This window comes from Borostomias antarcticus (assembly GCF_949987555.1).
Source record: "Borostomias antarcticus genome assembly, chromosome: 22".
Lineage (NCBI taxonomy): Eukaryota > Metazoa > Chordata > Actinopteri > Stomiiformes > Stomiidae > Borostomias > Borostomias antarcticus.
In genome coordinates this window covers 4,128,591-4,143,117 of record NC_140255.1, presented here as the reverse complement: position 1 = coordinate 4,143,117, position 14,527 = coordinate 4,128,591, and the positions used below count along the sequence as shown (strand labels likewise).

The 14,527-nt window shown below is 45.4% G+C and overlaps 1 protein-coding gene across 1 annotated transcript; it reads right to left on the bottom strand.

Annotated features, from left to right (window-relative positions):
* Nucleotides 1–578: 578 nt before the first annotated feature.
* Nucleotides 579–14,273, bottom strand: gabra4 (gamma-aminobutyric acid type A receptor subunit alpha4; the record flags this gene model as incomplete). The annotated part of the gene is made up of 9 exons (XM_084456303.1): nucleotides 14,176–14,273; nucleotides 13,759–13,877; nucleotides 12,480–12,547; nucleotides 12,087–12,307; nucleotides 11,834–11,916; nucleotides 8,698–8,841; nucleotides 8,311–8,463; nucleotides 2,985–3,241; nucleotides 579–1,106 (listed from the first exon to the last, which is right to left on the bottom strand). Exons 1-9 carry the CDS (start codon nucleotides 14,259–14,261, stop codon nucleotides 579–581), a joined length of 1,659 nt encoding a protein of 552 aa, XP_084312429.1. The 5' UTR covers nucleotides 14,262–14,273.
* Nucleotides 14,274–14,527: the final 254 nt, after the last annotated feature.

The window sequence follows — 14,527 nt, the reverse complement described above, 5'->3', positions numbered from 1 at the left end:
TGATTCCTGTGCATGCAAGATCCCCTAACCAAGATATTTATAGTGCTTATGAGAATCCCTTTGGCTGTGATGAGGCAGATACACATGGTGTTACTATAGGTCTTAGCTAGGAGACACCTGCTTGTGCTTCACTCACACTGACATTGTGATTCATGTTCCTCACCTCAGATTGGGTTCATTGGAGCAATACTCCTACTTATACAGGAATATGCCAAGGATTTTCTCAAGCACATTGAGAAATGTGTGCTTTTTTTTTTGTAATCATCGCTGTAAACCACGGTAATAAAATAAAACATAGTTCTCTAAAGATCTACTATATTTGCTTGATTCTGACATTTTTGGAATGGTTTTGTTCTTGTGCTCGTTGTCAGATGACCTCCAGAAAACAAAACAAACGAACAAAAATGTCGGTGTGTGTTCCCAGGGAAAACCTTTGAGGGTCTCATGTTCTCATGTTAGTTGAAACGGGTCCATCTCTCTGTCCAAACTGCTCAGACAGGCTCGAAAAAACCCTGCTTTAAATTCCATCGTTTTACACAAAGGATCCAAACTTCGACCCCCTCTGACAGGAGACCCAGCTATGCTCCTCTGGATTGCATGGGGTCTTTGGACAGATAAACCACCCAGTAGACCATGTTGAAAGCCCCGAAGGACACTGGGAACAGGATGCGCGCATACTTGTCGATTTTGCTGGTCCCGCCCATGCCGGCAGTGGTCGGCTGGGAGCATGGTGACTGCTTGGGCTCCATCTTGTTGCCCAGCATCTGAATGTGCTCCAGCTTTGGACCAAGGAGATGCTCGAGGGAGGAGGAGCCAAAGTTCTGCTTGGTCGGTGTCTCACCCACCATGGTTGACGTGGAGGGCGGAGCCGGGGGCATGTTCTTAACCGTGTTGAGTTGGCTGGCGGACTTGGGGCTGGAACAGGATAGGGTGGAGGAGCTGCCAGTCGTTTCTGTGGCTAAACAGGATTGGCCAGAGGGCTGAGGTTGCCAGGTTAGCCTTGCTGAGTTGTTGCTGCTGGACTCAGTTCTCTGGCCGCTGTGGGAGTCCTGCTGGGACATGTTGTTCATTCGTTTCCTTAGGTTACCATTAGTGTCCGGGTTTTGCTGTGGAGAGAAAAACATACTGCTAAATTGAAAGGTGCAAAGTATGCATAATGATACATCATTTGAATCTACCCTTGTTCATGGTAATGGCAATGGTAAATGTACCCTTGTTCACTATTCATTATGATTTTATGATGTAATGCAGGCTTGGGTCAAACGTTATTTGTAACATTTGAATCACTTCAGCGGGGCTTGATCCATCATAGTGCAATCAAGCGGACCTGAAGAAAATTCATATTCTCTTTTAACCCAGGTCTTTTTTCAGGAAGCATTCTAAACCTTGTCGTCAGTTTAATCAGCATGTTGTCTTCTGCCCCCAGCTGTTCTTCATTTGTAGTCATGGTGTGGAAGAATTGAGATGTCATCTGGGAAGGATTTCATTCATTTCACACTAGCTTATGTCACAAAGTAGTTACCACTCACTGGTATGGTGGAGCGGAGAGCGGCATACAGGCATCAAAGCAGCTTATCCTCTGAAAGCGAATGTTTTCACAGTGCAGTCATGATTCCCCCAGATCCCAGAGGATCCTGCAGCCAACCCTATTGTCTCCTAGAATGATGGGAAGCACATGGTGCCTGGGAGGGAGTGGGGTTTTATCTGCCCAATGCCCACGGTAAAAGGCTTATAACCTGGACACGTCCGCACACGCCGTGACCCTAACGCCTGGCAGATTTCCCCTGTGTCCTGTCGCCACGGGGCCGCTGTCGAGGAAACAGGGTATTAATTTTCCCTCCGGCGCCGTGAGCTTCTCTCAAACCTATACAGATGTTCTACCCGGGCCGGGTTGCCGTGGCAACCTGCTAATCCATTGAAGCGCTGTTGTCGCTAAACCGCATTCAGGCTCGATTACAGCACGGCAGGATTTGCATGGCAGGGGAATTTAAAGCAGTCAAGAGGTTGACACTGCTGCTGTACATGCTGCCAGCGTCGGTTAGCAATGCATGTTTTGACACCAGACATCTGGCTGATGAGTGCTACTGCAAACTGGTTGAGCTGCTTCTTCAGTTGCCTCACTGTGGTTCTGGATACCATGATCACTGTCTGTACTTGGAATGGAAACATTCTCTGTGATAAATGACATATGTAATGTATCAGTACCTGAAGACTGTACTGTGTCAGACTGAAATGGAACGTACTGTAAGGTGATGGAAATAGTCTGAACTAGGCCTGTTCATTATCCCATTCTCTGACCCAGACCTCAAATTATATTACATTTATTCACAGTTTGAATTTATGAGAAAGCAGTTACTGTAATGTAGGACATTGAGAGCATTCCAAATTTTAGGGATGAAATTGTTAAGCTGCTGTGCTAGATTACACATTGATTTAAGCAGACAGCTGTGCAACTGTACTTCAAATGGTCTGAACATACAGTAGAGTGGATTTTACTTGAACAGTGTGGTGTTTTGAAGGGAGGGAGGAACGTGTGTGTATGTATGTATAAGTTAGGATGCTTCCAAGGACATTTCCACTGTATACCGATGCAGAAAAGTCTCAAATTGGTGCATACAAATCAGAATCAGAACACCAGAATGCAGGAAATGAAGTGTGACGCTCAAAATCTCTTGGGGAACGACCCCCAGACCAACCACTTAGTGTGTCTTGCCAGTGTTCAAATTAAAATTATATTAAATCGTGCGTGTGTGTGATGTGCTGAAGAGAGGGAGGCTGGTGTGTGTGTGTGTGTGTCTGTGTGTAAGAGAGTGAGAAAGAGTGAGAGAGTTAGAAAGTGAGAGAGAGAAAGTGAGAGAGAGAAAGTGAGAGAGAGAGAAAAAGAGCGAGGGAGTAAATCAAAAGCAGATCTGGTGGAGAGAATGTAATGCTCTGAAGCAGCATTATGAATCAGTCAGATGCTGTGAATGCCAGCAACAGCTCACCTGCAGTGCCTCCTCTGAGTGCTTGACCTTCACAGGGGTGGTTTGGGGGGCGGGGGGGCATTTAGCCGGCTTCCTCTTGGCTCTCTCTAGCTCAGCGTTGGTGAAGTAGTTGACGGCAGCAAACTCGATGAGAGCGGAGAAGACGAATGCGAAACAGACAGCGATGAACCAGTCCATGGCGGTGGCATAGGACACTTTGGGCAGAGAATGACGGGCACTGATGCTGAGTGTGGTCATGGTCAGCACGGTGGTGATGCCTTAGAAACAAGCCAGAACATGGATGAGTTCAGTAGAGTACTCATCCACACAAAAGTTTATTCTTACAGTATATTTGCAACATTGTCTAGGCAAACATCTGTTTCTCTATCAACAATGGGTTTCTGAGTGTATCAGTGGACTACAGTAGACATTTGCTGACAAGATTAGTCAACCCTATTCTGTTCAGTATGACCTGCTGACCCCTGATGTGTGTTCTAGACTAATATAACAAATAACGCCAGTGCTAGAATCATATTCTGAGCTCCCTCTTCCTTGGGATTATTAGCAGATAGCAACAATGTGCTTTGGAGAATGTGAGGTACGGGACAGTATGTTCCATCCACTCTGCTCTGACTTCACACACACATGATGATGACGACGATGATGATGATGACGACGATGATGATGATGATGATGTTAGAGAGCAGGGGTGAAGGTGGGAGTTCCTAGCTGGAGTATAACTATTCATATAAAGCTGTCTTGCTGAGTTAACTGTCAATATCAGATACGGTACATGATCAGTCTTCCAAGATCTGATGCAGAATCCTGAGGTATGACTAATCCTACTGGGAGTAATCAAAACATAATAACTCTTTGTGTTACATAATAAAACATAATAACTTTGTGTATGAACAGAGACTCCAGTTTTACCTTAAAACAACATTGTTCAGCATCACTTAAGTCTTATGTATCCAGAAGGGAACTTGTTTACATTGTATAGGGAGTTGGAATTGCACCTAAAGGAGGTTACAGTAACATACTGCATGTTACAGTAGGAGAAGAAGAAGAAGAAGAAGAAGAAGCAGAAGATAAAGAAGAAGAAGAAGAAGAAGAAGCAGAAGAAGCAGAAGAAGAAGAAGAAGAAGAAGAAGGCTTTCTTTGTCATACAACTGACACTCCAACATGTGCATGCAATGGGCGACATGAACACACACACACATTGCCCACCAGGGAGCAGGGATCCCTGCCCTGGTCTCGCCAGATCCGAATATAGCCAGATCCCACAGAAGAGTGGCATAATTAGGCCTCCACTCACAAGGGTGGTTAGTTTAATTTCAGTGCAAGGATCCGCCACTCTACAGCGACCCTGTCTGGTGTTGGAGTCATGGTCACGGGCTTGAGAGAGTCAGGAAGCTGGCTCTCTTTTCTGGATCACGGGCTTGAGAGAGTCAGGTAGCTGGCTCTCTTTTCTGGATCACGGGCTTGAGGGACCCGACCCCAGATAAGCGGATGAAGATGGATGGATGAATGGGTTTGAGGGAGTCAGGTAGCTGGCTCTCTCTTCCGGATCGCCGACTGTGGGATTGTGTAACGAATCCTTCACAGCAGCCAAAGGGGACAATTAGACAGTAGGTCGGGTGTGATTGACTACCAAATTGGGTGAAAAATTAGATAAAATTAGAAATACATTCATACAAAAAGATACAAAATACAGGGGGGTCTGGGGGAGCCGTGACAATTATCACAGGGTATGTCGTACACTGCAGACAAGGGTGCGTGCAGGAGCCGCGTCTGGGGACAAATCCAAGTGCTCCTGTCCAGCCTCATCAGGGATGGACAGCGTTAGCATCCTGTTCTTCTGCATGTTTTTCATATTGAATTCTTTATGGGGGAAACACAAAGAGAGCATGCAAACTCCACACAGAAAGGACCGGAGACCTTCTTGCCCTGAGGCGACAGGGCTAAGTACTGCACCACCGTGCCACATGTGAGCGATTTTGGGGTTCAGTGTCTTGCTCAAGGGCACTTCAGCACACTGCCAGGAGCTGGGATTGAACCGGGGACCTTGTGATTCCCAGCCGGCCGCTCTACCTCCCGAGCTACATACTGCTAAACATTTAACATACTGTTGAATAGAGCACTCACAAACTCAGAAACATTTACATTGACTCCTGTGGCAGATGGACTTGCCCACACAAAGAAATGTATGTATTTGCCCCAACATGGAAGCTCCCACAAACATTGGAGATCTTTGTAAACCATCCTGTTCTGTGAACTGAATTGTCTCCATACATGGTGGTGGAGCAACTCAAATGTGCTATAGTCACTCATAGCCCTCTAGCTGTTTAGCAGAATCCATAAGCGTGCCTGTCATAAGTTGCTCATCAGAGAAACATACAGATACAAACACACATTGGTGACAACAGACATGCAACAAGTGTTAAAAGATAGGAAATTCTACACAGTAGCATACTGTAAGAATATTGTAGGAGGGAAACAGGAAACACTGCAGAACAAGCCTAAGATGTGGTGTATTGGAGACACACACAGTATAAATGACACAGTACATGCAAATGAGCCCCACACTCAGCAGCTGCATCAACCCAGAAGGTCCCCGGACCTCTCCACCCCCCGCCCCCCCCAATGCAACACAGCCTCTTACCATCCTAGAGAAGGATGTGAACCGCCTGTTCAAAAGACAGAACCCCCGGAAAGCAGCCAGACCGGACTCTGTCTCCCCCTCTATGCTGAAATACTGTGCTGATCAGATGTCCCTGGTGTTCACTGACATATTTATCACTTCTCCTGAGACATGCCATGTTCCAGTCTGCTTCAAGGCTTCACCACCACCATCATCCCCATCCCCAAGAAAGCAAGGATCACTAGCCTCAACGACGACAGACCCATCGCCCTGACCCTGTAGCAATGAAGGTTTTCGAGCGCCTTGTCCTGCAGCATCTCAAATCCATCTCAGACCCCCTCCTGGATGCTCTGCAGTTGAGGCAGCTGAAGAAATTCCATGTCAAAGGCAATGATGGAAATCTTCTACACCTCCATCATCGAGTCCATCCTCACCTCCTCCATCACCATCTGGTTCTCAGCCACAACAGACAAGGACAGACTGCAGCACATTATCTACTCTGTCTACTCTGTAGACTGCCATCTCTACAGTACCTGCACACCTCCAGGACCCTAAAACGGGGCAATAAGCTCGCGGCCGACCCCTCTCATCCTGGAGACGGTTTCTTTGACCCACTCCCTTCTGGCAAGAGACTGCGGTCCATCAGGCGGTCCATCACTCATCACAAAAACAGCTTTTGTCCCACGGCCATCAGACTCATCACTGAGGCTTGTGTCTCCCCACAACGACACCACCCCCCCAACACCCAACACATATTGACTCTACACCCCCTGCACCACTTGCACACGACCTCTGATTGTTCCACATACCTTAACAGCACACACACTGCACTCACTGTACATAACACCGCTCACCTACCACACTACACTCTACACACACACTGCACTGTACATACACTCACCACACCCCATTCTGTACATAGTTTTGCTGTGCCTCTCGCTTTATTTTTTTGTATTTTTTAACTGTATATCTTAATTTGTACATTGCCCTGCATTTTGTTGCACTGTTTTTTTGTATTCTGTATTTTGTATTTGCACAATTTTTTGTACGGTTTTGCACTGTCATGTCTTTACACTGTCCTGGCCTGTACCCTGTCCTATGTCGTGTACAACAAAGTATGCCTTAACCCTAGTCAAATTACTAGTATGTGTGAACCATATACATGGCAATAAACAGATCTTGAGTCTGGACTATGAAGCTCTGATTGAGCCACTCCAAGATCCATTTCAACCGCTATAAAACCATGAGCCACCAGGGGGAGCTCCAGAATCGTTTCTTCATTGATCATCATCGAAGTAAATCCTTGTTTTTCTTCCCAAACAGTCCTGCCACCTCCATTACAGGGTGACTGTGCCAGGCGTTGAGTCATGGAGGCAGGAAGTGGAACAGCGCATCGTCGGCAGAGGAGAAGGAAAGTGAAAAAGACCCCCCCCACACACACACACACACACACACCACAGACACCACACACACACACACACACACACACACACACACACACACACACACACACACAGACATACACACACAGACAGACAGACTGGAGAGTAACAGCCCAGTTGCCCTGGGGCCCAAGCCAATGTGACAGTGTCATTGGGAGGGGGGGGGGGGGTGGGGTATAAATCAGACATACTCTGGCCTCACCAACAGAGCAGATTGACTCTAGTCCCTGTTCCACCACTGGGGATTCAACCAGCCAAACACATCTGATACAGGTGGTATAAAACACTGCAGACTAGCCTTTTAGTCAACACTGGAAGGAGATCTTCATGATCTTCATGTACATATTCCCTGTTCAATAAACGTATAATAAACAATAACAATAATTTGAAGATCAATCAATCAATCAATCAAAGCTTTATTTGTATAGCGCATTTCATATCCAGAGGCGACACAATGCGCTTTACAGAGAACAAGGGAGGTGGGCATACGACCCACTTCTACATATTCCAGAGGGAAGCAAAAACCAGTATCACCCGGGGGCCAGAAAAGTGAGCTGATGTCCCTAATAAGTGAGCTGATGTCCCTAATCTTGTGACCTGACCAATGAAAAACTCTGGCTCCAAGATACAGTATGAGCCATAATCCACCACTGACTCTCCTGGTCAGTCCACATGGTCAACACACTGTTCCCTGCACTTTCAACATATTCAGCAACAGTCCGTTTGATTATATTCACTGACTACCACAGCAGTCCCCACCAAACTGAGAAACCATCAAAACCCAACAACATCATTTACTCAGACAGCACAGAGTCATGAGAACAACAAAGCATCATGTGTGAAACGGATGATATATGTGGCCTCCCAACAGACGAACACTGCCAGCAGAATGCAGGATCTCTGTGTAAATGGTAAATGGACTGCACTTATATAGTGCTTTTCCACCTTAGCGGCACTCAAAGCGCTTTACAATGGCCTCTCATTTACCCATTCACACACACATTCACACACCAATGGCGGTAGCTGCCATGCAAACCTGCTCATTGGGAGCAATTTGGGGTTAGGTGTCTTGCTCAAGGACACTTCGACATGTGGACAGCCGGAGCTGGGATTCGAACCACTGACCCTTCGATCATTGAACGACCCGCTCTACCAACTGAGCTACAGCCGCCCCAATACCCCCTGTGTGGTACATACTGACCCAGGGGGATCTCTGTGTGGTACATACTGACCCAGGGGGATCTCTGTGTGGTACTGTACATACCGAAGACGGTTCTGGCCGGGACAGATTCTTTGTTTATCCAGAAGGACACTTGGGAGAGGATGACGGTCATTATGCAGGGAATATATGTCTGAATCATGAAGTAACCCATCTTCCGCTTCAAGTGGAAGTGCACTGTCATCACCGCATATTCACCTGGCAGACGGACAGAAATGATTCATTTGATTTAAATAAATAAAAAACACAAAAAAACATGAAAACAATATTTACAGGAAGATGGACAGGCCAGAAAATACAGTAGTTAGGATACTCTCTCTTTCTGTGTTTAAGCAAATTGCCTTCATCGTGGCATTAAGCAAAAAAGGTTGTATTCTTTGGCAGTAATAATCCCTGAGGATGTAATAAGTCAGGAAGCCAATGTCACTGTACCTGTGATGGATTTGACTGTTTCACTGGAGACAGTTTGTCCAATGAGGTCGTACTGCACTAGACTGGAGGATTCGGGGGGAACCTCGACTGAGTGTTCTGGTCCTTTAGTCCATGTATAGATCATTTCTGTTTTGGGGTATGCATCTGAGGGTGAGAACAAAGAAATACATAAACAGTGTATGCATGGAGGTCAATGTTGGGGGGGTCAATTCAATTTAATTTGGACAATTACAAAGAATTAATATTTGGAGGCTATGTCTGTTTCTATCCTGGCATGTTTCTTATGTATATTCCTGTACCAAGCTGAATGCTCTGGTTGTGAATGAGGCAGTGCTGTGCAGGCAGTTATGCAAGACTTCTGTACTTGATCTGCACGTCACTCAGCGGCTTTATACATGCTAATGTTAATACATGCTAATGTTAATACATGCTAATGTTGATACATGCTAATATTGATACATGCTAATGTTAATACATGTTAATGTTAATAGATGCTAATGTTAATACATGCTAATGTTAATACATGCTAATGTTAATACATGCTAATGTTAATACATGCCAATATTAATTCATGCTAATGTTAATACATGCAAATGTTAATACATGTTAATGTTAATACATGCTAATGTTAATACATGCCAATGTTAATACATGCTAATGTTAATACATGCTAATATTAATACATGCTAATTTTGAAGATTAAATGAAACAATGCCTCCGCTGGATTTTCAGTGTTCTGTCACGATGTGATTGAAAACAAGCATCACAAAAGCAAAGGGGGAAGTTATACAGTGAAGACACAGTTTTGCTGCGCTGCCCTACAGCCTCCAGTCTAGTGTTATGAAAGTGGTGTAATCTTGACATATGAACATGTATAGGTTCTTATAAATCAATAAAAAGGCTAATAGGGTAAGTACTATACTATAAAACACATTTCCGTGGGAAAATCTTTAGTCTTTCGAAAGTCTTTCAGTAGTAAATCTGGCTCATTTCCTCCACTAGCAGGTCAACTCTGCCATTGAAATGTTTAATGCTCCTTTTGATACTCGTCGTCTCATGTAAGCAGGAATTACACTGTTTTCTAGATGGTGGTGGCAGTGTACCTCTACACCAATGTTATTAGAACAACACAAAGTGAAAAGGCTGGTATTGTAATTGCACTGATATCATAAACAAATATACAGTAAACATCTAAGCAGATTCCTCCTACAGTATATGGGTCTGTCATTGAGCAGATTCCTCCTACAGTGTATATGGGTCTGTCGTTCTGTCATTCAGTGCGCATGGCCATTTTTCCCATTTGCCATTCCCAACGGAACTTTGACAGAGCACCAACTGTGCTGGGAAAATGGAATGGCTGGGGCATGATATGGAGCGGAACGCCACTATCTCTCTCTCTCTCTCTCTCTCTCTCTCACTCCCACCTCCCCACCAACACACACACACACAAACATACACACACACACACACACACACAAACAAAACAGACACACACTCCCACCTCCCCACCAACACACACACACATACGCACAAACACACACACACACACACACACACACACACACACACACACACACACACACACAAACCAAACAGACACACACACACAAACAAACAAAACACACACACACACACACACACACACACCAGCTTCAGAGAGAAGTGGTATATGTCTGAGCTATCCTGGGGCAGAAGGAAAGATTCTGACCTTTCCTAAGATACAAACCTCATCATATTCTCATCTGCTTCCCCTGTAGGCCAGGAGGAGGAGAGGAGGAGAGGAGGAGGGGAGGAGGAGGGGAAGGTGAAGGAGGAGATGACTAGGAGGAAGAGAGGAGGAGGAGGAGAATGAGGAGGAGGGAAAGGAGGAGAGGAGGAAGTGTAAGAGAGGAGGAGGAGGAGGAGGAGGGGAAGGAGGAGGAGTAAGAGACGAGGAGGAGCAGAGGGGGATGGGAAGGAGGAGAGGAGGAGGAGAAGGAGGAGGTGTAAGAGAGGAGGAGGAGTAAGGGAGGAGGAGTGGAGGAGGAGGAGTGGAAGGAGGAGGAGTAAGAGACGAGGAGGAGCAGAGGGGGATGGGAAGGAGGAGAGGAGGAGGAGAAGGAGGAGGTGTAAGAGAGGAGGAGGAGTAAGGGAGGAGGAGGGGAGGAGGAGTAAGAGAGTATGAGGAGGAGAAAGAGGAGGGAGAGATTGAGGGATGGATTGAGGGGGAGGGACTGAGTACTATCTTCAACCAAGAGTAATTTGATGATACCCAGGGAATCTGTGTCCTTTGCAATGTCATTGTTGGGAAGTGGATGACAAACCTCCTTTTCTCTGCGTCCTCCTCCTCCTTCTTTGATACGATCTCCAAATCCCTACTCTCTCCCTGATAAGAGCCAGGCTTGTACCAGAGATTATTTTATTTGAGATAAGTTTGTGCTGACCAGTGGGCTCAGTATGAGCAATGCTGCTGAGTTTAGCTTTCTTTGTTCAGTTTTTGGTACAGAATGTAATTTAGTTTTAGCATTTTTCGTTAGACTATATCACAGAAAGCAAAAGGGAGTTTTGCAAATGGATGAAGTCCCTATAGCCATGGTTATGACACCTAATATGACCATAACTTTGCTCATAGTTACTTTCTTATGTGGTGATGTAATGCAGATTGAATGTCTAGAGTTTTGCCCAACCCTCCCAGTCCTCCCAGTGTCTCCCAGTCCTCCCAGTCTTCCCAGTGTCTCCCAGTGTCTCCCAGTCCTCCCAGTGTCTCCCTACCCTCCCAGTGTCTCCCAGTCCTCCCAGTGTCTCACAGCCCTCCCAGTCCTCCCAGTGTCTCCCAGTCCTCCCAGTCCTCCCAGTGTCTCCCAGCCCTCCCAGTGTCTCCCAGTCCTCCCAGTCCTCCCAGTGTCTCCCAACCCTCCACGTGTCTCCCAGTCCTCCCAGTCCTCCCAGTCCTCCCAGTGTCTCACAGTCCTCCCAGTGTCTCACAGTCCTCCCAGTGTCTCCCAGTCCTCCCAGTGTCTCCGAGTCCTCCCAGTGTCTCACAGTCCTCCCAGTCCTCCCAGTGTCTCCCAGTCCTCCCAGTGTCTCACAGTCCTCCCAGTCCTCCCAGTGTCTCCTAGCCCTCCCACTTCCTTGTAGTGTATGAGGTTGGACGTACAACTTCCAAACTTGAGGGGACATGCGTGTCCATCCATGGGGAAGTCCACCAGCTTCATGGGACATTCTGCATTAATGGTCAACCTGTAGCATAAACATCCAACATGTACTGTCGGTTAAACTGGTTGTTTTCTTTTCCCAAAATTCATACTGTACCAGCAGAGCAAACACTTGCTTTTAGGCATCATACTGTAAGCAGAAAAGGAGATATAGAAAGTGTAGATGGAGGGATTCTGGGTAGTGTAGCGATGCACCTCATGGTGTAGAGGATGGTGCCGTTCTTCATGATACGGAACAGCTTGTTTGGGGCGGTCATGTTGTGGGCCACAGACTTCTTTCCGTTCCTGAAGAAGGTATCAGGAGTCCACACTTTACCGACCATTAAGTTGTTCAGTCTCAGGATCTCAATGGGTCCATCATACATCAGTCTCCTGTCAACCCATGTCTGCCGGAAGAACACGTCCATCGTATATTCCTAAAAACATGGGCAACAGCCATATTTCATTTGGTCACGTGACCTGCTGTACCCTGGTGTCTCATTCTAAAATATTACATTGAATTAAGAATCCATTCTTCTTTGGAAGTCTACCCATAATATGGGTAATTTTACTAATCTGTGTCAAGTGAGTGGTTGGGTGGGTACATACCATTTCAACATCGGAGACCGGTCCGAAACTTGTCACATAGATGTCTGTTTTGACCTCTGTCACTGGACCTAGTGTGTGTGTGTGTGTGTGTGTGTGTGTGTGTGTGTGTGTGTGTGTGTGTGTGTGTGTGTGTGAGTGTGTGTGTGTGTGTGTGTGAGAGAGAGAGAGAAAGAGAGAGAGAGATATTTGAGACTTGAGGCCTACACAGTACCATAGACGTGGCATGATACATATAGGTAAGCCTCAAATGACCCCTCGCATGACCCCCTATCTGTGAGGTGTTCTTTGGTGTTAGCTTCATCCATCATGATAAAAAGCACTTCAAAACAACTGTACACGTGCTATAATTAGGTACTGGGAGCATATCGGGTATTATGCAGGGATGCCTGCTTGAGTTATTTGATGATCCATTTAGACTGCCTCTCACAAACCCCTAATGTAAAATATAAAGTATCGAAAACTCACATGTTCATAACCTAGTGTATTGAACAAAGAACCCATGGCAAGGTTTCTGGGAACACTTGATTGCTACCGCAAACGGACATCCGAAACGCAACCAGTGCTGCCTCTCATGCATAGACGGTATCATACCTTTTAGGCTTTTACATAATAGAATGAAAAATAGCTAAAGAGGTTTAAAGCGGAAACCATCCAGAGTAAGCCGATCATCATCCCCTCTGAACTCTTGAGGGGTTATAAAGTTTAAGCGTCCACTGTGGGGTAGCATTGGAAAATGGACACATTTCCTAAAATCTGCACATATAAAGGAAGGCCTATACCATTTCAAATAATAATGCTTTATTAATTGGAATAAGCTTAATTATAATGGTTTAAAAAATATTCACAGGTTTTAAATTGCTGATAGGCTACTTTGCAGTCATGGAAGGTGGAGAACACACGCGAAAAGAACATCTGCGCTTTTTCTACTTAAATTGTGCCATAAGCGGCTTTTTCCAACGACGATTACGTAACTAAACTCGTTTACAACATTTGGATGTGGGTTACAGTTTTTTCGAAGCTGCGATTACTACATGTAAGAAAGTCCTGCAAGCCATAAAGCTTTTAAAACATGCAATAGGTTGATTTAACATCTGTGGATGGCTTTGGTAGTTGCCCTGGTGCAACATGTTTCACTCAAAAATGTGCGCAAGTCAAAGCTCCTGAATAGGCCTAGCCTATAGTTATAATGTAGGCCAAATCCATTTTAAACATGAACATATCCTCCTAACCAAAGCACAACTAATTGGCTAGTGCCGAAACTGCCTCTGCAGGTACATACCTCCGAATCCAGGTCGCAGCCTGTTGTCATAGCCATCCAGAAGTCTGTCTAAAATGCGTGTGAAATTCTCCGGGTATATTCTCTCATCCTTTTTTATCTGTCCAGAGATCCTCTTTACACTGAAACACGACACAAAGCATGTTATTCTGAGATGTTGATGACAACATTACTGTAAGTGATAGTTATATATATATATATATATATATATATATATATATAGGCATATATATATATAGGCATATATATATATATATATATATATATATATATATATATATATATATATATATATATATATATAACTATTTGGGCTACACTTCAAGACCGTTCTGGTTGTGCATCGCATGTCCAGATTTCAGCACCATGGACAGATCTCGCTGGTGAACAAGCCTCGTATCGTTTGTCCTTCGAACTCACCAAGCACTCAAGCAGAAAAAGTAGAAGAGAGTCAAAATGTAACTGGGGTACATCGCAGTCACCATCTCCTTCTTGGCAGAAACCATCTTTACATGCCATACTTCAAGCCTCTTCACATTTCCCTTCGCCGAACGTCTTGTCCCATGGAAGGATCAAAGGCGCGACAGAGAAAAGAGAACGGCGCAAATGGAACTTTACCATCTCCCGCAAATCTCTCATTCCAGGGAAAAAGCCTGGACCTGATGAACATCGGAGCGCGCACATTCCCTGTTGCCTGATGAAACCGAACCTTTAATCTCAGTTGTTTGCATACTCCACGTTCCAGCAAACGTTCCCTCACACATGCCAATTC